Source organism: Pteronotus mesoamericanus, unplaced genomic scaffold, assembly GCF_021234165.1.
Source record: "Pteronotus mesoamericanus isolate MK-2021 breed Mesoamerican mustached bat unplaced genomic scaffold, CSHL_Meso_final contig_20, whole genome shotgun sequence".
In the NCBI taxonomy this organism is placed as follows: domain Eukaryota; kingdom Metazoa; phylum Chordata; class Mammalia; order Chiroptera; family Mormoopidae; genus Pteronotus; species Pteronotus mesoamericanus.
In genome coordinates, this window is record NW_026555085.1 from 40,671,398 (window position 1) to 40,697,948 (window position 26,551).

Sequence of the window (26,551 nt, forward strand, 5' to 3'; positions counted from 1 at the left end):
GAGGCTTAGAATTAGAGCATTTCCCCAAAGATAAACAAGATTTGCCATATCAACCTTTTACATTAGTCATTCTCTCTGGGCTTACTCTAATTCTTTAAAAAAGTTGTCCTTTCATTCTGTTCAGCCTTCTTTGAGCTGTGAGTGTCAGATATGATCCTCTCTCTGGCAGAACTTCTAAAACGCACGTACACCCCGTATTCAGTTTTTTTCCCCCTGCAGCCTCAGGGGGCAGAATTGAGCTAGAATTTAAAGTTTCCAATATTAATTTTGTATTGTTGCCATAACAAATTACCACAAACTTAGTGGCTTCGCACAGCACAGATGTATTATTTTACAGTTCTGTAGGTCTGGAGTCTGACAATGTCTCACGGGTCTAAAACCTAGGTGTCCCCAGGTCTGAGTTCCTTCCTGGAGGACTGTAGGGGACCTCCTTAGCCTTTTCCAGCTTCTAGAGGCAGCTTACTTTCCTTGCTTCATGGCACTTCCTCTCTTTTCAAAACCAGCAATATTGCTGTTCTCGGCCCCCTTCCCCAATCGCAGCCCCCTTTCATTGACCACTGCTGGGGAAGGTTTCCAAATTTAAGGGTTCATATAATTAGGTTGGGCCCACCTGGCTAATTTTCCTATATTAAGATCCTTAATCTTAATCACATCTGTGAAGTTCCTTTTGCCATGATGGGTAACATAGTCACAGTTGCTGGGGACGAGGACATAGGCATTTTTCAGGCAATTATTCTTCCTGCCACAGTCTCCTTCTCTTTTTCGAGCGGAGATTTTATTCTATTATTCTGAAGCCTTGAAGGAGACCACGCTTCCCTCCGCCTTGTCACAGTGGGCCCACAATATAGTCATTTTAAAAGCACAAAACCCAGTGCATCTCGCTCCAGGCCAGGGCTTCTCAACCTGTTTCCCTTCCATTTAATAGACTGGATTTTTGGCCATTTCTTACTCTCCTTTTCTCCAGCAACTCTATGGCTTGTTTTGAGATGCTTGATACACTGAGTCCTTTATCCTCCAGCCATTGTTTTTCCTGCATAGACGTTCCAAATTGGCTCTTCCAAACTCCCCGTGCCACTGTACTTTGTAGAAGTGTCACTCAAATCCCAACATTTGTGGGTGTTTGGGCAGTAATCCACCACCCTATCACCCCCTAGTCCTTCCCATTGCAGCTTTTCTCCATAAAGATCAGTTTAGGGCTCCTAAAACCGGACAAGAAAGTTAATTAGTTAATGATTTAAATGCACAAGGTGTAAGGATAATCAGATAAAAAGATGTAGCCCTTACTCTCAAGAAGCTATCAGTCTAATAAGGAGTCAAACATACAGTATGATCATTGCTGTGTACAGGACTGATATGTGTCTAGATATGTATGCTTATATATGTACACATGTGTGTGATCATGAGAGTACAGGAAAGACATGCCCTCGGGACCCCCTGGGGATTCAGGGAAAGTTGTCCAGAGGCAGCTGGGCTGGCAGCAGATTGCATGAGCATGCTAACCAGAGAATCTGTCTGCTTCCACTCTGTCTATGGAAAGAGCTGTGCTTGTGGAATTTTTTTTTTATGTCGAAAAGAATTACGTGTCATAGTCCACATTTTTCTTCTCTTTTTCACTCCTTACTTTTAAAAGGACCAATAGGAATCAGAATACTGGCTGACATCCTGCCAAGAAGGTGATCTTCCACACATTCTTCTTTCTCTATTCTCAGTTTTTCTATCGGTGGTACCCAACTCCCTGACTATTGTACTGTTTGAATGAGTTGATAATGTTAAACTTTTAGAATGGTGTCCCGCAGACAGAAAACATTTAATAATGTTCTCATGTATCACTGCCAACATTTATCATCATGATCTGTCTTGAATTACTCATCACTATTCAGCCATCACTATATGAAACAAATGTCTTGATTTGGGCCAGCTTTTTCCTTGTGGTGCTGGAGTTGCCTCTAGCTGTCGAAGGAGCTTTGTCTTCTAGATGTTTTGCATAGGTGGGTATGTCATGAAGCCATGAGGATACACCTTCTTGATCTAGTTGCTTGCATCTAAATCTTTCCTCTATCTCTATAGTTGTCATTTCAAGAATATTTATATATATGGAGTCATACAGTATGCTACTTTCTGAGGCTTTTTTCACTAAGCATAATGCCCTTCAACTCCATCCAGGTTGTGTAAATGTCAATAGTTTGTTCCTTTTTATGGCTAATTAGTTTTCCTGGTAGGTGTGCATATACCACAATTTTTGAGCCATTGTTCCATCGAAGGATGGGTGATTTGTTTTCAGTTTTTGATATTATGTAAAAGTTGTTGTATTTCTGTACACCTTTTGGTGTGTATATAAATTTTCATTTCTGTGGGAGAAATGCCCAGGGGTGTGATATTACTGGGTCCTATAGTGTGTTCATGTTTGGTTTTATAAGAAATTGCTGAACGGTTTTCCAGAGTGGCTATGCCATTTTACATACCTACCACCAGTGTACACAAGGTCTCCACATCCTCTCCTGAGTTTGGTGTTGTCACTATCATTGTTTTTCTGTTTTTGTAGTGATGCCTCACTGTGGTTTTACTTTTCATTTCCCTACTAGCTAATGGCATGAAACATCTTTTCATGTACTTTTGCCATCTATCTCCTCTTTGGTGAAATGTCTGTTTCAGTCTTTTGCCTACTTGCTAAATTAGATCATTTCTTTTTTTAACTGTTGAGTTTTGAAGGTTGTTTACATATGTTGTGATACATGATCTCTCAGATAATGTAGTTTTCTTCTAATATTTGCTTCTAATCTGCCCTCTGCCGCCTTTACTAAAACTGTACATTTTTCCATTTCCTAGATGTTCTGAATCTTCCCTTGAGAAGATGCTTTTTACCTTTAACCCCAGGAGTCAAACTTTCTGAGTAATTACAAAAGAAACAATGTTTTCCCACCTTCATTTGCTATAAAAGAGATTCTGACACTTCCCTTGGGGGAATATCTTTTCCCATTTTGTTTATCATCATAAAAGTTTTTTCACCAATACAGCCAGCTCTTATGTATCTTTTTTCAACCATCAAAAATGCTCTCTGTGTCTGTGAGTCTGTTTCTGTTCTGCTTGTTTGTTTTTTTAGATGCGATTGTTGATAGATATGTCTTTATTGACATTTTATTCATGTATTTTTATATTTCATTCAAAATATATTCAAAATCTATTTCACTTTTTTTCTTCTTCTTAAAAAAGACTTTAACATTTCATGTAATACTTTTGTGTGGTGATGAACTCTTAGCTTTTTCTTGTCTGTGAAGCTCTTTATCTGTCCTTCTATTCTAAATTATAGCTTTGCTGCATAGTGTAATCTTCTTGGTATAGATCCTTGTTTTTCATCACTTTGAATATTCTGCGCCATTCCCTTCCAGCCTGCAAGGTTTCTGTTGAGAAATCTGATGACAGTCTTACGGAAGTGCACTTGCAGGTAACTAACTGCTTTTCTCTTGCTGCTTTTAAGATTCTCTCTTTTTCTTTTATCTTTTGCATTTTAATTATGATGTGTCTTGGTGTGGGCCTCTTTGTGTTTATCTTATTTGTGACCCTCTGTGTTTTCTGGACTTGTATGTCTATTTCTTTCATCATGTTAGGGAAATTTTGTCATTATTTTTTCAAATATGTTTTCAATTTCTTGCTGTCTCTCTTCTCCTTCTGGCGCCCTTATGATGAGAATGTTGGTATACTTGAAATTGTCCCAGAGGCTCCTTATGCTACCTTCATTTTTTTAAAATTCTTTTTTCTTTTTGCTCTTCTGATTGGTATGTTTTGCTTCCTTGTATTCCAAATCACTAATTTAATTCTCAGCTTCATCTGCTGTACTATTGATTCCCTTTAAATTACTCTTCATTTCAGTTAGTGTATCTTTCATTTCTGACTGGTTCCTTTTTATGTTTCCCATGCCATTTTCATGCTAATGAGATTCTCCCTAAGTTCATTGAGTGTCCTGATAACCATCGTTTTGAACTCTGCATCTAGTAGATTACTTGCATCCATGTGTATTCTGTTCTTTTTCTGGAGTTTTGTTCTGTTCTTTCATTTGGGCCATGTTTTTTTGTTTCCTCATTTTGGGAGCCTTCTTGTGTTTGTTTTATATAATAAGTAGAGGTGCTACATTTCCCTGGTTCGGTAGAGTGCTCTTATGTAGTAGGTGTCTTGTAGGGTCCAGTGGCACAGACTCCTCAGTTACCTTAGCTGGGCATTCCAGGTACACCCTTCCTTGCCCCCCCATATGGGCTGCGTACACACTTTGTATTGTAGTTGAGCCTTAGTTGCTATTGGCACATCATTGGAAGGTATTTACCCCCAAGCCGATTGGCTGTAAGAAATGGCTGCAACCACTCACCATAAAGGATAAGATGTGCTGGGGCCCACCCCACAGAGCGGGACTTGCTTCAGCAGGGCTCTGGTGTTATTGAGTCCAGCCCTTTAGTATATTGCTTGTGGGAGTGATAGGTGATGCTTTTATGTGGCCTGAAGCTGTCCACCAGGTAAGCTGGCCCTGGGGCCTCCTGGGAGGTGCAGGCCAAGGTCAGCCATGGCCTGTGTTCTGCCCTGGGCCACCTGGCATGAGCTACAAAGAGATCTGTAGATGGCTGCTACTTGAAGGTGACCAGGAGAGGCCAAGGTGTGAACTAAGACTGGCTGCTGCGAGTGTCAAGCCTGGGGCCACTTAGCTAGAGGTATGGGGCATGCTAAGGCCAGATGCTACTTGTTCGAGGGATTTTAGGAAAGTCTAAAGCATGACCCAAGACAGGCCATTCATATGGAAAAGCCACTGGAAACAGCTTGGGTGGGTCTGAAAATTTGGTGTGGTGGGGTCTCAGGGAATCACCAGAGTGTGGCAAACAGTGTGAGCCAGGTGGGTGGAGATACAGATTAGGCGCCTGCCTGCTGGCTCTGCCTGGGGCTCTCAGGAAAGGAACAGTGGCCTCTGCCAGCACTATTGTATGACCGAATGCTGCCCCTCAGCTCACCCTGATGTGACAATTCAGTTTCTTCACGTGTGCCCTTATTGCCTTTTGAGCTGCTGCTCCAGCGCTGGAGCTCAGAGGGGGTGAGTTCCTCAGTGAGTAAGTCTGTGTGTGGACCCCTTTAAGAGGAACTGCCTGGAACTCCTGAAGCCCTCATGTCCCTCAGCCTCAATCACTGCTGGTTTTTACAGCCAGAAGCTATGGGGACTTCTTTGCCCATCACGGAAACCTTGGTCTGGGGAACCTGGTGCAGGGCTGGGACCTCTTATTCCTTCAGGGAAGCCTCCAGAGCCAAGATATCCGTCCCAGTTTTTATCTACTCCACATGGGTGTGGGACCAGCCGGTTCAGCATCTTTGCCTCTTCTACCAGTCTCAGCGTGGCTCTTCTTCAAATCCCTAATTGTAGAACTTTAATTGAGCTAGATTTCAGGTGGTTCTGAAGGATGGTGTTTCTGTGATTTGGTTGTAATTTTAATGTGGTTGTGTGAGGATGTGAGCACTGCACTTACCTCCATCACCATCTCAGTCTCATTACTGCGATGTTAGCCCCTTTCAGTATTTATTCAGAATTAACCTTAAAAAGCATTTTGTAACTCCTTAAGGTTCTTGGGTTTCTTTTGTTTCTTTTTTGTTATTGTGAGTTTATTTTATTTTGGTTCTGTGGCCGTCTGTATTTTTTCTCTCTTTTTTGTTGCCATGTGTGTGTCAAAATGGTCAGCTGACAACCTCTTGAGCGTTAGCTTTGTTAGGAATGCAGGGCTGAAATTCTTGTTCAAAATCTGGTTTTTGTTACCAGTATTTACTGAAGGGCTAAGGACTCTCAAGCCCCTGCGTTCCTCCCAGCTTGAGAGATGTTAAGATAAGTGAAAACTGGAATTTTTCAGGTCAACTTCAGACTTACTGCCGTGTGCCAGACATTGTATGCTAGGATGACTTCTTACAAAGGGGGTCAGAACGGGCATTGACTCTTTCATCGACTAGAGTTCGATTTCCTTTATTATCATGCTGATCAGGGCCTACTGGGAGTGTGGATGATTGAATAGAAAAGCTAGAGCCACTCTTACCTAGATGATAACAGATTCAGAACAAGGACGTAAGTCCTCTGCTTGCTAGTACCGCATGAGTCTGAAACCCAAAGGAAATGATCTGTTTTGTCATTCTTTATTTCACAAAGGAAACATTTTTTCACAATGTGAAAAGATAATGAATTGGAATTTACTTAAACTTTCTAAGAAGTAAGTCTGCACATAGAAATTCCAGTTAATAATTCTAAATAACAGAATTTTCAAATAATCTGAATTTTTATAAATCAGAATTATAATAAATGCTAAGCAAATACAAATATACTCTTCTGAACTTTGTATAATTGGGTACATAGAAAGTTTTCTAGTTATATTTTGCTTTCATTTTTAGATTATGTCACAATCACCCCAAGTTGCTGGGCAGCAAAATTATTGTGGGACTAGCTCAGAGTTTGCTGAATTGTAATCAGCCTTGGTGACCGACATCACAGACAGGACATGAATGGTGGGCCTGGGGGTGGGGGGCGGTTTTTCTCTACAGCCCCTAAGGCTATAAAAACTTGTTTCTGTGTGAATTTATATTCCTTACTAAAGGAACAATAATCTTTGTGCATGTTGCTAGGTTACTCAATTTTGAACCTTTTTCTTTACAATACATAATTACAAGAAACCACTGAGAGAGATGCAGAGATAAGAAGATGAAATATATAGTGTGAGTATATTGGAAATGGATATTATCATTAAGACACTGGATATGCTAATTAATAGGTTACAAGAAGAGAAAAGATGTTTGAATACTAGCCAGAAAGGATTCCATTTAGCCACAAACGATAGTAAAATACTTCTAATTTCAAATTTTCTATTTTTATTTTCATAACTTCTTCAAAATGTTGATCCTATAAATGATTTTTTTTATCATTTTTTGTTGTTACTATATTACAGTTGTCCCAATTCCCCTCCTCCGCCCATCCCACCCCCTGCTCTTGCCGTCAGTTCCCACACTTTTGTCTATGTCTGTGGGTCATTCATACGTGTTATTTGACTAGTCCCTTCCCCTTTTTTCCACCATCCTCCCCCCTCCCCCCATCACTGTCAGTCTGTTCTATGTTTCCGTGCCTGTGGTTCTATTTTGTTCGTTCGCTTATTTTGTTTGTGATTCCTCTTATACATGAGATCTTACGGTATTTATCTTTCACCAACTGGCTTATTTCATGTAGCATAACATTCTCCAGTTCCATCTGTGCTGTCACAGAAGGTAGGAGTTCTTTCTTTGTGCTGTGTAGTAGTATTCCATTCTGTAAATGTACCACAGTTTCTTGATCCACTCGTTGACTGATGGGCACTTAAGCTGTTTCCAGGACTTGGCCATTGTGGATACCACTTCTGTGAACATAGAGGTGCTTAAGTTCTTCTGAAGTGGTGTTTTGGGTTCCTTAGGGTATATTCCCAGCAGCAGAATCACTGGGTCAAAAGGCAGTTCCATTTTTAATTCTTTGAGGAAATTCCATACTGTTTTCTGTGGAGGAGGCTCTGTCCCGCAGAGTGTCCCCTGTTACTGCAAATGAAGAAATAAACTGTACCAGACACAATTTCCCTGTCAAGAGAGAGAGAGAGTGGCAATTCCCTCCAGTGGAGAATGCCCCGAGCCCTTCTCTTGAAGTGGCTTTTATTGAGAACAATGTGGGCACGGGTATACAGCATGCATGCAAATCTTATCAATCAATGCCTAAAGGCTGTATTTACAGAAAACAGATAGAGATCATAGATAACAATTGAAGGAACACAGAGATTTGCCTCAGGTCAGGGTCTGGTAGGGTGGTACCTATTCAGCCCTAAAACCTGGGAAAATAAACTCGCCCTATACCAGATCCCTAACACCATCACTCATTAACTCAAAGGCATTCTTAGCAAAGTAGCTTTCATAGGATTTAATGCATTTCTTTTCCAGGCCTAATTGTCCCTGGGAACCACCTGATCCATTTTAGGGTTATACCTGCCTTTAGTATTGTTTCACTGACCTGGTCAGGTGGGTGGAGCAGAGCAGCCATGAGATGAGGGGACTTCTTTCAGACAGAATGGGGACTCAGGCCATGACAAAGCTGAGGGGGTGAGGATCTTTTGCTCCTTCTCCATGTCCCCCAAGACTTTCCCTGATGGCCCCTATGCGACTGTGCCTGTCTTAGGCTGCCCCTGCCATTGAGGGATCTTACCCATCAGTGACTAACCAGCCATCCTCTGGGGCCAAGCAGGGGGACAGGTTTTGTCCCCTCAGTGGCCTATTTTTCCAAGGCCTCCTTGCTCAGGTCCAGCCTTGGGGCCCTGTTGCTTGTCGGCAAGGCTGCAGTCCCTGAAACCAGGAGGGACAGTTTCCAACTGTTTTCCACAGTGGCTGCAACGGTCTGCATTCCCACCAACGGTGCACTAGGGTTCCCTTTTCTCCACAGCCTCGCCAGCACTTGTTTGTTGATTTATTAATGATGGCCGTTCTGACAGGTGTGAAGTGATATCTCATTGTGGTTTTAATTTGCATCACTCTGATGATAAGTGATGGTGGTCATCTTCAGATGTCTATGGGCTCTCTGTATGTCCTTCATGGAGAAGTGCCATTTCAGGTCCTTTGCTCATGTTTTAATTGGATTGTTTGTCTTCCTGGTATTGAGTCAGATAAATTCTTTATATATTTTGAAGATTAAACCCTTGTCTCCTGTATCATTGGCAAACATGTTCTTCCATACTGCCAGTTCCCTTGTCATTCTCATGATGGTTTCTTTAGCTGCGCAGAAGCTTTTTAGTTTGATGTAGTCCCATTTGTTTGTTTTTTTCCTTTATTTCCTTTACCCTAGGAGATATATCAGCAAATACGTTGCTCTGTGGGATATCTGAAATTTTCCTGCCTATATTTTCCTCTAGGACTTTTATGGTGTCACAACTTATATTTAAGTCTTTTATCCATTTTGAGTTTATTCTGCTGTATAGTGTAAGTTAGTGATCTAGTTTCCTTTTTTTGCATGCATCTGTCCAGTTCTCCCATCATTTATTGAAGAGGTTATATTTGCTTCATAGTATGCTCCTGCCCCTTTTGTAAAATATTAATTGAACATGGGGACGTGGGTTTATTTTGGGGCTCTCTATTCTGTCCATTGTTCTGTGTGTCTGTTCTTATGCCAGTACCAGTTTTGACTACTGGGGCCTGGTAGTATAGTTTGATACCAGTATTGTGATCCCCCTACTTTGTCCTTCTTTCTCAAGATTGCTGAAGCTGTTCAGGGTCTTTTTTGGTTCCCTATAAATTTGTGAAATATTTGTTCTAGATCTGTGAAATACTCCATTAGTATTTCAGTAGGAATTGTGTTGACTCTATAAATTGCTTTGGGTAGTATGGACATTTGAATGATGTTCATTCTTACAACCCATGAACACAGTATATGCTTCCATTTATTTGTATCTTCCTCAATTTCCTTCTTTAGTGTTCTTTAGTTTTCCAAGTATACATCTTTCACCCCTTTGGTGTGTTCCCCCTGCCCCCGCACCACCGATCTTGGTTTGTCCCAGTTTATTTCCAATAATATATAGTTTCTGATGAATTAGCTGCCTGTTTCACGGAAGGGGCCAATCTGTGTAAGGGGATCAGCTCTATCCTGCTTGGTGCTGATGGCAGCTCTGTGTGCGAACCAAGGCTGGGCAGAGCCCTGATTCCCCCTCACTGCACCGATTGCTGATCTCCCTGCTTTGCTGGCCTCAGAGGAACAGGGCCCTGGGAACCAATGTCTTTTGTCTCCCTTAGAGAAGTTCAAAATGGGCCTTTAGGCATTTCCCTTTCTTTCTTTCTCTTGGGGATATGCATCCTGGAGGGGGTTCATGAACCTCTCCCACTTGCAATCCTGGAGGTGGGGGCTGGGTGTATCCTTTCCTTCCTGGAGGTTCAATCTCCCCAGGGGAAGGTGGCACTGTCTGGCTGTCCATAAACTCAGATGCTCAACTCTGGCCCATCCAGTCTCAGTCTCCACTCTGCACAGCCTCTGGCCTGCTAGCTGCGCTGGGCTGGGGCCAAGAAATCCCCTCACTGTGCACCTTTCTGATCTCTCTTCCCAGCTGCACTGAGTGGGAGCAAAACCGCGCCCTCAGTCCTTTGCCCTTGCTGGCAGTGCAGCTGCGAACAGGGTCCCTGCCCAGCACGCCTCAGCTCCCCTTTGAAAAAGTCTCTCTAGGCACTCCCACTGCAGTCCCGAGTCACTGTTCGGCTTTCCTCACACACCACCTTCCAAAAAGCCGAAAGTCTCTCACAGTCACAGCTGGCTTGGCCAGCTTCTTCCACCCGACCCAGGTGCAGATAGACTCTCTCTCTCTCTCTGGCACTTTCCCAGCTGGCATTTGCTGTTACAGCTGTAGGTAGGCTGCTCCGTCTGTGTGTGTGTCCGGGCGGGGGCGGGGGCCTGGATCTCCCTGACGTTGTGTATCTAGTCACTCCCAGCCGGGTCTGGGGGGTCTCTGCCCTGGGATGGGAGGGAACTGCAAAGCTGTGATCTCTCACCAGGCTCCTTGTGGCTGCAGGGGCCGCACACTGGGTACTTCCCCTTCAACCTTTAAAGTCTCCGTAGAGCCTATTGTGAAGTGTCTTCTGTACTCCTTGGCTTCCAAACTTTGTATCATGTAAGATTCCATTGAATGATCAGTTTATTTTTCAGAAGATCAACCAAGTATCCTAGTTGGGGACAAGAGCAAGTGGACTCAGCTTCCACTTACTGGGCCGCTATCTTCTCTCTCAAAATGTTTTCTTTGAGAAATGATAATTTCTCAAAAATGCTAAAGGAAATGATAATTTCCCCTAAATAACACAGAAGAGTGATCCATTCATGTTGTGTACTTTGGCGCACTACCCTTATCTCTGTATTGTTTCATGTCTCACTGAGATTCTCAGGAACTCTGGTATTCGTTTCTAATGATATACTGATTTTCTGTAAATGAACCCTGAGTTCACCTGGAAAATCTTGTAACTCTCCATAGCTACTCTTGCATGTGCACTGTAACATGTAGGGTATATAAAATATGAAAACCATCTGTCACTATCAGGGCTGTTCATCTGCCACCAGGTTGTCCCCTCCTTCCCTTCCGTTGCTCTGTTGTTACTCCCTTGTCCACTCTCCCCTCCATCCTGTGCTCAGGTCCCCAGAGCTCCCTCTCTACCTCTGGACCACAGCAGGCTCTCTTTTGCCTCCATAGCTTTGTACTTATTTTGTTACCTGGCAGAGCCACCTTCTGAAGAAAGCCCTTCCCTGAGCGCTCTGTACAACTTAAAGCTCCCTGTGCTGTCTGCTACAAGCCTCTGTGGACGTCCTGTCTAGGAGTTCCTCATTCGCATTCCCCCCCTAGAATATAAAACGCTATGGAAGGAGGGACATCATGGGGTCTGAAATACTTGATTGACAAGTGATTGAATAAATGAATGTTTAAACAAAGTCAACATCGAGGTCCTGAAGGCTTCCTGGAAAAAGGCATTTGAGCTGAATTTGAAAAGTGGGCCATGTGAAGATAGCAGGGGATAGAAAAATCAGAGTTTCCGAAAGGAGTGTTTTATGTTATAAAATAGTAAGCTTTGCGGTGGCAGTAGGTCTGTGCATGTCTGTATTGGATTGTGAGGGAAATAGGGGTAAATGAAGAAAAAGTTTTGGGGAGCCAGGGGAAGCTTCTAACTGGGGGAGGGACAGGATCACAATGGCAACAACAGTGTGGAGGCTGCTAGATGAGTAAGACTGTGTGGTAATTGCTAAGGAGTAAATATCTCCACAACCCACCTTATGTCCTGCTGGTCTTTCGCCTCCTCGGTGACTAAGCTCATTAAGGTCCCAGAGTGAACCAGAACATGAGCCAGACCTGGAGCTGTTTGGTTAGCAATTATTTACTAATGCCTACTCTGTGTCAGGGTTTGTCCCTCTAATACAGTGGGCTGTGAAAGCAGTGGTCACGACTCCTTGCAATGTTGTTTTACACACCTAAACTAAGATGCAGCTTTAAAGATTTACCTATTGATACTTGAGCCAGTGAAGACAAAGCTTGTAAGTACCTTCCTGAATAGGAGGGAGATGTATTTAATTTAGTAAATGTAATCAATTTATTTATTACTCCGGACACAGCAATACTCAGATACCTAGAAACAACCACAGATAAGAAATATAACCATTGAAAATGTGTTAGAAACTCTGAGAGTTGTATGGAAGCGTATGTTGTTTCTTGTTGTCAGTTTTGCTTCTTACATGTCATTTGCTCTCTAGAGACAGATTTTCTTCTGTCTGGACCTATGCTCAGGACCCACTCCAGCTATAACAGTCTTAGATTACTACATCATAGATTTTACCTTGTTTTGAAACTATACTACAATGACTGATTTCACTAATTTTGCATTTATTTTAAAGGTGGATTCTAGTGAACTAATTCAGTTAGCAAAGATACTGTTAGTTTTGCACAAAAAGTAGTATATTGTAGTCTTGAAACTAGTTCCTATTGTTATCACTACAGAAGAGGAAACCTATTTTTTTCCCCAGAATGGTAGTGTTCAGAGCTGCTGCTTATTGATAGGGAAAGAGGAGTTGCCATAGCAATCTAACAGCCTCTGAGGGAATGCGGTCATGGCCTTAAGCATCCGGCAACCCACCCAGTTTGGAGAGCACCTCTGAAAAGAATTTCCTTCCATAGAAATTGAATTACTGAGATAAAATAGGTTAATTTCTGTAGCTCTGATTTGTTTAGAGGTTTGTTTGCACACTTCTGTAATGAAAAGAAAAGCATTTATAATAAACATACGTGATTACCTTCAGGAATGCGGTTAAATAGTGTATGGCACGCTCATTGTTTCATAAATGTGTTCTCAAACACACAAACAACTTTTACTGTGTTTCATGTAAGCTGCAGAGCTTGAAAATTCAACAAGATGCTGACCAAATGTATTTATCAATATTTGGGTTTTCAGAGTATCAGCAAGTGTTGTGAGGTAGAGGAAAATCATAGCATTAGAGGAATCTGCACAAGCCGTGCTGGGTAAAAGAAGTGACTTAATACTCATGTATAATAATCGTAATAACAGCAACATAAACCTGCCATCAGCAGTTCTAAATCCGAGACTGCTCGCAGGACAGCTTGATGTGTGGACACTGTACTTACAGGACTGAGACTGCACATTTCCTCTGCAGCTGTACTGAACAGTTATTTATCAGTTTGGCACACAGTGTGATTGCTTTGGAGGGAGAAAAGACACTTCAGATCCCTTTTGGCAATCCCGAAATAACGGAGTACCTACTGCTGAAGTGAATCATATGTACTTAATTAAACTTGCTACATAATTAGTATTTGCGGGAACCTAAGGAAAATCCTGTGGGTTGGTGATTTGTTATGTCAAACATATGCATGCACATTTAGGGAACTGGGGGTTGAAACCAATGCAATTCTACTGCATCCTAATCCAGATATATTACGTACATATATAACTTTTTAATCAGGCTTTTAAAAGTGATACTTTCCCAGGGATGACTGAAATGCTTATCCAGGCAGCTGGGACCTATCTGCTTCCACGCTTGGGGATGGACCGCTCTGCACACAGCCATGTCTACTTGATGGCACTTATATGTGTGTAAACAGCTTCACACCTATAATATGAGAGCCCACAGCTATTTAATAAACACCCCAGGTCAGCTCTAGAGACTGTGCCAATTGACCACTAATTGAAACTGACAAATACAGTCTGAGGCAGGGAAAACTGTGCCACACTTAAATTTACATTTTTTTTTAAATTTACATTTTAATTTAAGATTAATCTAATTACAAGTCTTATCTATGGTTTTAAATATCACAAAAAGAACTTAATTTTTATTCTTAAAAGGCATTTCTTTCGCTACTTCAGAAATTCTCTTCTGTAGTTTTAGAGTTCTACAAAGTGAGTTAACTGTGAGGAAAGGATTAAATTTCATATTCTAATTTAAGTCTAGGATGAAACTTGTAACCTATGTTTATTTAAAATATTTTTCTCATCTAGCAAATAACTGTCACATTCTTATCAAATTACTTAGTACCTAAATTCATCTGGATTTTATTATAGATAAGGAAATAAATGAAAGGAAACATTTAATTTCCTGATGGAGCACTTCAGTGATTTTTTTAATTTAAATTTGCAGCCTACCATAGTTTGAACATCCAGTTTTTCCTAAGAGTTCACAGCTTCAGAACTGAGAGTGACAACCTGTGTCCTGCACTCTGACAATTGCGTGGAGAAAAGGTCCTCATGTCTACCCTTCCTCTCATTTGCACATCTTCTCCCCAGCAAGTACGTAAAGGGAACAAATATAGATCCAAGCCGAACTTACTGTAGCTCTAATTTAGAATTTACTTTCTTCTCTCCCCACTGAAAAAGAGGCACTGTACTGCTAAGTCTTTTTTTGTTGTTTGCCCCTGCCCCTCCTAGAAACCTGCACAACAGAAAGGGAGAGCTCCCTGGCGCTTGTGAAATAAGAGAAAGAAATCTAGAAATATATTTAAACCTGTGTTACTTTGACCTAAGTTCTCCTAGTTCATTCCTTCTGAAAAAAAATGAGAATAATAACTCATATTTTTATACGATTATTCAAAGGCAAGGGTCAGCAAACTCTGGCCTGTGGGCCAAATTAAGCCCACCGCTCCTTTTTGTACGGTGTGCAAGCTATTTCTAGTCTAGGCTACAGGACACACAACATAACCAGTGATGTGGCAAAATTTTTAAAGCTTTTTATTAAAGTTAAAAAAAAAATCTTTATTGGACTAGTTAAAAACAAACAGTTCCACAGCCTTTCTTTCATAGGTATGATGAACACTGGATGCAAATATTAAATATTACCTTGTATCTAAGCAAAACGTTTTGGCCCACTATTTAACCTTAAATCTTTCTCGGTAACACTCAAGATTAAACAGGAGAGTTGGTTCTAATACCAACAAAACTGTGAGCACCTGTGTGATCTTCGTCCTCCGTTAAACTTGGCCAGCCTCAGCTCCTCACTTACGCCACCATGGAAAGTTGTTGGAAGGATTAAGTGAGGCTGTACAAACACTTAACCCTTGTTTAAAAAACATCTCTTTGGTTACTATTTAGTGAATGCCTGGCTTTTCTGTTGCCTGCATGTCTGCACTTATTCCTTTCTCTGAACCGATAGGCATACGGACTAATACATTTCTTTTCCTCTAGGCTGCCATGTTGTTTCCCAGGATATTGGCTAGAACATATTGATTAAACACAGAATTGTTTGTTGGTGTCCATGTGTGCTTATGTGCATCATTGTGTGCGATAGATGACACACCCAGAAACTTCTGGGATCTCTTTCAAAGAGTCATTGCTTTTCATGTTAGCCTCTGATTCCTAATTGAGGGATTTATAAATGAATATGAATATATATATTTAAGTATATATATTTATGCAATACATGCAGACCTTGGTTCCTCTTATCAGCATACAATTTACCCAATATTGGGAGCAAAAAAAGGAAGTGCGTGTGTGTGTTTAAAACATATTTAAATATATATATATATATATATATATATATATGCAAATACATAGACATTCAACCTGAAAAATTTCTATGTAGGAAATATTAACCACCTTTATAGGTAGAAACATAGATATGGAAATGCAGTGAAGAGGAAAATATGTTGGGGATTCTGTATTTTATTTTAATTTGCTACAGGCAGTAATAATAGTTGCTAGATTTAATGAATAGGTCAAATTCCTTATGTTAGTGAAAGTCATCCTCATCTAAATAGTGAGAGCATTTACAAGCCTTTCCTTAACTCAGGTCATAGATCACCATCATTACCGAGGTCAGAAACTTGTTTGCTTTGTTAATTTGTTCAGTTATTAAACTTTGGAGGTGCAACTGGAATCCGGTTAACGAGCTTTTGACCACATCTTCCTAATTATTGGTGATAGCCTAGAACATTTATTTCTGCTGTGCTTTTCCTAGTAAAATTGCAGTGATCCAGTGACCAGAATTAAACTGTTGTAAAATAAGTTGGCATGATTTGTTCATTCAGCAAAACCAAGCTTAAAGACTCCGTTGCTATGACACCCAATGTTAACTTTTTAAAAAATGTGTTTAATTTCAGTAAAAACATCAACACATCTATTTTTGTCATTATGTCGATAAAGTTGATTTTTCCCTTTTCCTTGCCTTATTTAAGCAGTTGTTTTAGCATTCATTTAAACAAACTAAAAGATAAACTAGAAATGAAACATTTTTAAAGAGAAGGAAAAAGCAGTAAAACAACCCCTCTATAGTGTAGCAAAAGTGTATCATTTGTAAAATAGAAAATATTTTAGCCATTATTTTTTAAATCTAGCTTCTCAAACTTTTTAGAAAGATGGTGCCAGATGGGGGAAAATCACTCTGTTCTTGTAGTTTCATTTTGCAATTGGCCTTGAAACTTAACAACAGGTTGTGACATACCGTAACAAATTTTTTTTAGTGCGGGTTCAGTCTCCCGAACTCTAAGATAATACCGGTACATTTCTATGTTATGAGACAAAGGAATCGTCAGGTTGCTTTAGCTAGGATTCATTTCTGCCTTCCGAGCACCATTTAGTGGTGTTAGAATACTATTCAAAGAATTTTGTGGAAAAAAAATAAGCAGAAAAAGTGAATGCTTTGTAGGATCATCAAATGTTGCTCTACCAGAGTATTTTAAAGTTCCTGGTGCAAAGCCAAGAAAAAAAATCCTACCTTACAGAGAGCGATTTGTTCACGCAATGACTCAGGGCTGCAAGTCGCTTGTATTTATCATTATGCATCCACATTCTAAAGAAATTTCACTTTCGAACTTCGCTGCTGTTCATGCTTTTTTGTATAGGAAGAATTTTGAACTATAAATTTTAAGAAGCTTCAGGGTCTGTGGAAATTTGAGAGCATTGCTTTTTTTTCCAATGTTGAATATAAATTGTTTTAACAAAAGCAATGGAGCCACAGTACATTTTAAATGTCAAAATTTGCACATCGTATATCTCAAAAGAATTTAAACGTTAGACTTTGAACTTTTACAACCTCAGAACATTATTGCAGACTGATTGCAGCAAATAAAAAGAATGTGTTGCAGGAAGATTTAATGAAGAAATTGATTTTTTCGCCATTGTTTCTTACAGTGCTCTTCAGGTGAAATCGGTGAGGCAGCTTTGGTTCATAGCTCAAGGCTGTATCGAGGGGAAAGTTTGAAAGCAGAACCAAATCTTTACAGGCTTTACCTGGAAAACAAGAGTGGTTTGGATGGAGTGACAGTGATTTTAGATAAGATTATAAATTCTAGGAATGAGTTTTCACTTGCTTTCATTTATTTCTGATTTTAAATACAGTGAAATTCATAAAACTATGACTTTTAGAAGAAAGCAATATATTATACAGTAAATTATTGATGTTAATGTTAAATTTTTATATTGAAATTTGTTCTTTAAACAATAATGTATCGAGATTCATAGACTGTCTACATTAATAACATGCTTATATTCTGACATGGCTATTGAATTTGAATATGAATCATTTCTATGAATATTTTAATATCATTTTCCAACTTTGCTTAGGTAGCTGTAGCTAGACTGTATCCAGGGAAACTGTTTAGGTCAAAAATAGTATTTCTAACTTTAGAAAATAAGCTTCTATTTTAAAAATGAGTTGGAATTTAAATGAAAATCCTAATTTAGAATTCAGTTCCATTCTTTACATAGCTGGAAAAAATCTTAAAAAACAAAAATTATAATAAATTTCCAGCAATTTGCATTAAAAAGGAAAAAACGGAATTTTTTAAAAAGTCAGCAGACATTAAAGACATTCCAGTCAAGTTAAGTAATAAATATCTCAGCTTTTAATTTAGTTAAAATTATGATTTTATATGGAAGTTTTGCTGAAATAGTTGGGTCTGAGTATAATATTTCAGATGTTATACAAGTCTGGATAAAATTATATTATTCTTATGCATATACTGCTTTATTTAGTTATATAGGTTCAACTGTGTTTTAGAAGTTGAAACCTATATCGTTTAGAGAAACCTCACGGCACCAAGTTTTTGTTGACTATATCTCATGTAAGTGGTATTAGAAAAATAAAATGAACGTAGCTCTAATGTCTAGGGGAACATTCTGTTAGTTTGGGGATAGATTAGGTAATCTGCTGTCTGAAGAATTAATTTCATACATCTATGCTATATAGAAAACTGGTACAGAGTAATATATATTTTAAGTTTCTTTTAAAAAATATGATGCATGATAGTTAAGCCATTAGCTTAAATGAAAACTATTAAAATTAATTAAGTTATATTGATTTAATTCATAATGAAATTAATTTGGAGTTGCTGACATAGTGCCTTTACAGGGTCCCCCCGCTAACCCCCGCCATTAACCTTTGTTTTAATGGGTCTCTAAATTCTGTGACAGATTTTTGGTTAAGTTGTTTCCATTAAAAAGTACTGATTTTAAAAACTAATAACTTAAACACTGCCACGCACACAAATAAAAGAAATGGCCCACAAAACATTCTCCATTGCTTCTGAAGGTTTATGACGTATTATAATCATTAACCAGTCTTTTAGTATTAAACTTAAATAGCTAATTGAGACAAAGAGTTCTGAGACTGTTCTTCTACCACTGATTACCACTGAGAGGGCAGGTATTGGGGGTAGTACTCATTTAGCCTTCTGAGCTTTCTGGGCAGACTTGGGGACTTTGCCAGCTCCAGATGCTTTCTCATTCGGTGCTTTGATGACACCCATAGCAACTGTTTGTCTCACGACACAAACAGCAAAATGACCCAGAGGAGGACAGTCAGAGAAGCTCTCAACACACATGGGCTTGCCAGGAACTATATCAACGATGGCAGCATCACCAGATTTCAAAAACTTCGGGCCATCTTCCAGCTTTTTCCCAGAACAGCAATCAGTCTCCTCCTTCAGCTGAGCAAACTCGCAGGCAGTATGAGCTGTGTGACAGCCCAGAACAGGTGTGTAACGAGCACTGATCTGGCCTGGATGGGTCAGGATAATCACCTGAGCTGTGAAGCCATCTGCTTCCATTCGTGGGTCACTTTTGCTGTCACCAGCCACATTGCCATGGCAAACATCTTAGACAAATGCGTTCTTGACATTGCAGCCCTCATTGTCCCCAGGAGGAGCTTCACTCAGAGCTTCATGGTGCATTTCAACGGACCTTACTTCAGATGTAACCTTGACTGGAGCAAAGGTGACCACCATGCCAGGTTTGAGAACACCAGGCTCCACTCGGCCCACAGGGCTGGTACCAATACCACCAATTTTGTAGACACCCTGGAAGGGCAGACTCAGGGGCTTGTCGGTTGGACGAGCTGGTGGCAGGATGCAATCCAGAGCTTCAAGCAATGTGGTTCTACTGCCGTTTTCCTCTTTATGGCTGACTTTCCACCCCTTAGCTTTTGGCTCCAACATGTTGTCACCATTCCAACCAGAAATTGGCACAAATGCTACTGTGTCAGGGTTGTAGCCAATTTTCTTAATATAGGTGCTGACTTCTTTAACAATTTCCCTTTATCTGTTCTGGCTATAGAGCAGGTCAGTGGAATCCATTTTGTTAACACCAACAATCAGCTGTTTCACACCAAGTGTGTAAGCCAGAAGGACGTGTTTCACACCAAGTGTGTAAGCCAGAAGCGGGGGTCTGCCCATTCTTGGAGATCCTTGCTTCAAACTCACCAACGCCTGAAGCAATAATTAGGACAGCACAGTCAGCCTGAGATGTGCCTGTAATCATGTTTTTGATAAAGTCTCCGTGTCCTGGAGCATCAATGGTGGTCACACAGTACTTGCTGATCTCACATTTCCACAGGGAGATACGAATGGTGATAATGCTCATGTTGAGCTTTCAGTTTATCCAGGACCCAGGCACACTTGAAGGAGCCCTTCCCCATCTCAGCAGCCTCCTTCTCTAATTTTTCGGTGGTGGTTTTGTTGATCCCAGCACACTTGTAGCTCAGATGGCCAGTAGTGGTAAACTTGCCAGAATCTATGTGACCAGTGAAAAAGCTACAGGTTTCTTTGATTCACTTGCTGAGAGAATATGATTTAAGATACCAGAATCATTTTCTTTTTTTCTCATCAGCTAAAACTCATGTTTTGGCTATGGGCACGTTTTCATGGTAGAATTAAACCAATTTAAAACAAATATTCTCTGATAATATTTGGAAAGTGGAGGAAGTCTACCCTTACATAAATAACTAGAACCAATCAGTATATAATCAAAAATAAGTTTCTAAGCTCATGGACTTTAAACCTATCAAATATACATCATTGTAGTATATTAGTTTAGTTTTCTGATCTTTTTAGAGTTTAACAGTTGTATTGTTCATTATAACATCTGGACAACTACTGTAATTGCATTTAGAAGCAGAATACCCATTGTTTTATTATTAATAATAATAGACAAAAACCCAGTGGTATTAGATTTAGGTTTAAAACTAAGCACATTCACAAATCATTTGAAGTTCTTTCTTAATGTTTTCTCTTAGAGTAGAAATAACTTTATGAACTATATGTCTTGTTCAATGTTCATTGTATGTGTAGCTTAATGGACTCTCCCACAAAACTCCCCTTGGAAACAAAACTGTATTCTTATAGTTTAAATGTGTTATGGTGGCATAATAACAATTATATGAAATGACCTGGATCTTTATGTTTGAAAAGTAACTTAAAAGTCAGTTTTTTGAGGTACTACTTTGAAAGTAAGTTGTGGACTGATGCTTCTCATAGTTCCAAGGAGGAACATAAAATCCTGCTTCATCAGATAAGTCTCTAGGGAATGCATGTTCGTTCTGCTTTGTGATATGCCTTTTTTTTTTTTTAAGATTTTATTTATTTATTTTTAGAAAGATGGGAAGAGAGGGAGAAAGAGAGGGAGAGAAGCATCAATGTGTTGTTGCCTCTTGCACACCCCCACACTGGGGACCTGGCCCAAAACCCAGGCATGTGCTCCAACTGGGAATCGAACTGATGACCATTTGGTTCTGAGGCTGGCATTCAATCCACTGAGCCACACCAGCCAGGGCTGTGATGTGCTTCTCATTACTATGTCCTGTTTCCTGACTTTCCATTAAATGTTTAGAAAAATTAGTTCAGTAGTTTTTCAGGAAAATGGAAGAATCTCATTAGCCAATATCAGCTGTAAGAAAGTAGGAACATACATGAAATACCTAAATTTTTCTTATTTGACTTTAAACTACATGATTTTCCAATTTGATATGTATGTGTTGTTGCACAGTGGGCCATACCCAACTTTATGTCACAGAACACCGGAATAAAAATTCTTTCAAAATTGCTCTTACAAAGAAATCTGAGCCTAGAATTACCTTGAATTAAAAAACAAAAGCCAAATGATACCTTTTAAAATAAATCAAATGAGATTGTGTGGTCTTTATGCTTGACTTTATTTTTGAGGTACGTATGCCTTGATTCCATTAATTTATCTACTTCTACTGGTAACCTTTTGGTAGCTGACTGAGAGGCTACTTTTCTATAGTAGCACTGCTTGGAAAGCATGTTCATTTTGGAGGAAATTTTAAACCATTTTCCTAGCTCTTGACTGTAGCCTCAGGAACTGGCAATTAGTGCCTAGGTCTCTGCTCCCCAGCAGGGGGCAGCACTGGGCTTGCCTTTCCTTGAGGCATGACTGACTGTGGTCTCCATCCTCGTTCCTCATACAGCACTTCCACTTAGTTTTGGTATTTCCTTTTTTTTTTTTTTTAAAGGTTTAGAAAGTATCCAATAAATAGTAGCTGTTCAGGTTCTGTAATATAAGGGATATTACTTGTCACTGTTGACTTTTATGTGTTACCAGAATATTGTCTTCAATGATTTGGTTTATTATTTCAAATATTTACCTTGTGTTTATTATAACTTGGAAAATCTTAAGAGGAAAACAGAAACCTCACTGAGCACTGTGAAGTGTCAGGCATGCAACTAGGTACTTCTCATATGCTACTTCATAACCTAGGGAAACAAATAGGCAAGGCAATAATAGTGTTAGAAAAAATTAGGAAGATACCACAGCAGAATTTTAAATACTTTTATTTTGCTATTGAGTAATCAGAGGCTAGCAGTGGTTAAATCATAGTAGAGCATAAGTTCCCTTCAGAAGGAATTCCAAATTCCATGCTGCATCACTTATGTTACCAGCCCCGCCATAAAAACAACAAAAAGATTTGTTGAGAGTGACCAAACCACAGTGTGGAACACCTGAGACCCAGTTCAGTGATGTAACTCCTGTGACGTGGTGACAGGAGAATTTATGGTTGATGCACTTGAAACTTGAATCAGGAAATGGGGCTAAGTGTTGAGTGATATTGACATACACATACATATTGATCTATCTTACATTCACCAAAACATAGGAATATTGCAGTACAATTAATTTTTCAAAACCTATCACTAATGTTTTATTTATCTTAAAACAGATAATGGATCATATTTCATTTTTACATACCTTCTCCCACCTGCTAGAAAATTTTCAGGATCTCTGTTTCCTGCAGTTTCAAGAAGATAATAATACATTTGTTTTGTTTAGTTATAGAAAACAGACAAATACAGAATTCATTTTGCCTGAGTCTGTGATTTTTATGACTTGAAATTGTTATTCCACAGTGTCTGTTTCCTTTTCTGGTTATAATGGCTTAGCAAGCCAGATGGCTAATATATAAACAATTTGGGATATGCTTATTTGAATCATTTAGTATAGCCTAGGAGGTTCCTGGTACCCAAGACCATCTGTTTATTCCTCTGGGTGTTACCTTCGTGCTGAGGTGTGTTTTCAGCTTCTTCACATCTTAGCCTTTTCCTTCTATATGAATATGGAAGAGGCTTCTTAGACCAAACTTCGCCCATTATGCCTCTTGAAGTCCTGTTGTAAAAATGTATTCCCAGCCTGCCTTCCATTTCATTGTTTTTATTTATTCCTATTTTTCTTGTTACTGCTATCCTCAACAGTGATGCTTCAAAATTGCTGAAGAGTGACTAAGGACTTGGGCTTTGTTGGAACCTTTCTTGGCTATGTATGTATCTATTTTGACCCCTGGCAAGTTTCCTCACCTGTGAAATGGAATATAATACCTCCCTCATGTATTTGTAAAATGATTAAATGAGATAAAATAGAAGTCATTTAGCACCATGCCTGCTATATCATAGATACTGGTCACTATTTTAGAAAGAAAATTTTCATAGTTACAAAAAGACATAGAAGTAAATGCAATTACCATACATAGAAACTTCATCCAAGAGTCTTTTGGAAGGAGTATCTGATTTTCATCAAATACCTGATTGTGTGAAAGCACACACCACAATAAAATACATGAAGGCGGTACTACATAACGGGTTTAGGGTTCACTTTCAGTCCTTCTAACTGGATTCAGGGTGAAACTTTGTACCACAAGTAGCTGGAGGAAAGTTTCTCCTGGCACCTGTCTGGGTTCTCTTCTGTTGCCCTGGACTACCTGTTACCCTGCGGTCTGCTTTGGAACATCACAGTCATGCCCATCATTGTTTTCCATGTCAAGTTCCCCAGGGAGAGAAACCAGCAACTGTCACTTTCCATCTTAGCTCCTGTGGTGGGTCCTACCTGTAATCTCCACAGTTCCCTCTGGGCTAGGTAATTATTTCTTCCTAATTTTCCGTGGATTACTGTTTCTGAATCAAAAATCATCAAATGTAGTTTTAAAATTATGAGTATGCTTGGGGACTGCAAAGAAGAATGTGATCACTGGAACAGAACATGATTAATCTGAATTGTTTTGAAACTTTAGGGCACATGGTTTCTATAGTTATTGTGTCATACTGTGGTATATAATGAAGAGAGATACGCATTGTGGAGAATTAATTAGGTACATTGATCTGCAGTCTGCCAATGAGATTCAAGTATTTTTCTAAGAGTGTATGAGTGTATTTGTGTTTGTGTACAGCTTCTGTATGAAGAAGGAAACTGATGCAGAACAAAGACATGCTGTGTTTTGATGGTTGTCCAAAGAAACAGTAATCATACATAAATCATTTTTATATGAACCAGTTCAGTGAGACCAAACATCTTTGCGTGGCCCAAACATCTTATTTCCAGTCGCTTTGAAGGAGGTTTTAACACAAATTAATGGAAGGAAAAATTTAAATCTCTTTAATATACTTTAGTAAGCAAAGTGCTAAAATTTCAAACCGTTTCATTTGGTTAGCGGATAGACTTATAAAGCTGAATCAGAGTCTTCCATATCCTTGAATAATCCTCCATGATTTTTATTACACATTTTATATACTTACATATAGTATGTTAATTCCACAGAATTTACAGTAATTGTTTTCAAATTAAGGAAATACTACATATAAAATAACAAATTTGTTTGTTAATTCCATAAAATAGTAACTTACCACAGAAGAAGATAATTCTTCACTTTACTCTTTCTCCTTATTTTAGTGCCATTTAATTACAAAAATAATACTGTGTCGTAAAAACTTTAACAATACTTATAAAGTACAAAATAGAGTCTTTTCTTACCTCCTGCCATTCCCAGTATGGTAATTGCATATAAAATTTGAAAAATACAGGAAACAGAAAATATACCATCACTAATTTCAAGTTGCAGAGTTTACTGTGAACCCCTTGCTATGACTTTGTCATGCCTTACATTTATGTTTGTAGAACAGCTTGTCTGGTATAATCTGGTTTGACTTAAACAGTGGACATGTGTGTAAGCATTCAATACATACACATATTTTAAGTAAAACTGGGGTCATGTCAAACATGCTATTTGTTACCCGCTTTTTTTAACCTGCTTTTTTCACATTACAATAGAGTTATTTTAATGCCCTTGGATGGAATCGTATTTTAAGTTGAAATGTTTCATCTCTGTGAAAAAAGGTATCTTCTTGAAGTTAACCACCTGTATTCTTACCCGCAGGAAGAATGCTTCCTGAACCTGGAGGCTCCTATATCAAGAGTATGTGGGTATGACACACCGTTTCCTCACATTTTTGAGCCATTCTACATCCCAGACAAATGGAAGTGCTATGACGCCCTTCGAAAGATGATCAACTATTGACCACATAGGTAAGTCTGCCCTGCGTTTTGAGAAAGCCAGCATGTGTCCCTGACAGTAATGTTCTGATACTCAAGCAGCAGCGGTCATCAGTGTGTTGTATTTTTGTAAATGGCAACTTCTAGGAAAAAAAATGTGAATTTCAGAAAAAAACTTAAATTTATAGTAAATTTGCATTTAATAGGAACACAGTAAGCATATGTGTTATTTCATTTCTCATAAATAGATGCATGCATTTGTTAACATTGAATAATCACTAGATTAGGATCTTCTCTGTGGTGGTTTAATTGCAAATACACCCTACCCCATTGTTCCAACTTTTACTCTGATTTCTGTATATTTTTATCAGCTATTTAAAATATTCATGAATAGGGGTAATTTCAGTTATTTAAAAATGGCCCTTCAATTTGGGCCCCAGTGATTTTGACTCAATGATTCATACGTAATATTCTGATATTTGCCTTTATGTTATCTGAAAAAATAGATTTGTTGAACAGGAAACCTATTAATTATGTATTAGGGAAATTTTTACTTAGAAAAACCTAAAATATCCAGCACCAGCACCATTTCAAGAATCTATTTGGCAAGTGAATGTTTTTAAATTGTGGATAATAAATGACATTTATTCATTACAATTTTCTAAGCGATTCCTGTAAGCCCCTCAGCAGTGTTGGTCGAGCAACAATAAACACCGTTAAACACTGCTACGTTAGTTTTTAGGGCTATAATACTATAGAAGTTACTATCACTCACACACTGATTTATTTTGTTTTTGGCATTTTTGAAATGATTCAAAGTGCATAAGGGATTCAATGCTGTGTAATAGTATAGCCCATACTTTTTAAAGTTAAGAAATACTGTAATTGAACGTGGAAGGTGTGGGGTGGGTAGGGCAGGGGAAAGCAATGGGGGAAAAATGTGGACAACTGTAATTGAACAACAATAAAAAAATGAAAAAAGAAATACTATATTCTTTTATTCTGTGAATGGATAGTAAAGATAGCTCACCTAAAACCAGACAGAGACCTTTAAATGTGTGCAGATAGAGAAAATAATGCTCCCTTCTGCTCCTCTGATCTCCACACCATACGTTTTGTCATTCTGTTCTGAGAGTGCTGTTAAGTGAGGGCTGTTGCCCACACAGCCCTGGTATTCTCTCAGACACGCAGAGGTAGGTGCTTTGTTTCTGACGTCCTCTGATGTCTGTGAAAGCAACCAGCCTCTACAGTAAAGTCACGCTCAAGACTGACTGGGGGACTTCCTCATTTTGTTGTCCATCTTTTTCCCTTCTGTGGACCCTCATAATGGAGAGTCAAAGTAGTAACATGCAGCCATATGGCTTGCTGCTATTTTGAAAGTAATATTTAGGTGCAGGTTTTACATTTGGATATGTATTTTTTTAAACGAAAAAAAATTGAGCCTGTTATGAAAATATGGTAAAACATGCATAGGTTTTCT

The 26,551-nt window shown here is 39.1% G+C and overlaps 1 protein-coding gene across 2 annotated transcripts in view; it reads left to right on the top strand.

Moving 5' to 3' along the window:
- Window positions 1-26,551, top strand: part of BCKDHB (branched chain keto acid dehydrogenase E1 subunit beta) — a 195,346-nt gene that overhangs the window by 167,032 nt on the left and 1,763 nt on the right. For both annotated transcript variants that reach the window (XM_054569652.1, XM_054569653.1), the window contains exon 10: window positions 24,956-25,104. In XM_054569652.1, the coding sequence (XP_054425627.1) occupies window positions 24,956-25,096 (141 nt within the window). In that variant the 3' untranslated portion in view covers window positions 25,097-25,104. The remainder of the gene's footprint in view (window positions 1-24,955; window positions 25,105-26,551) is intronic.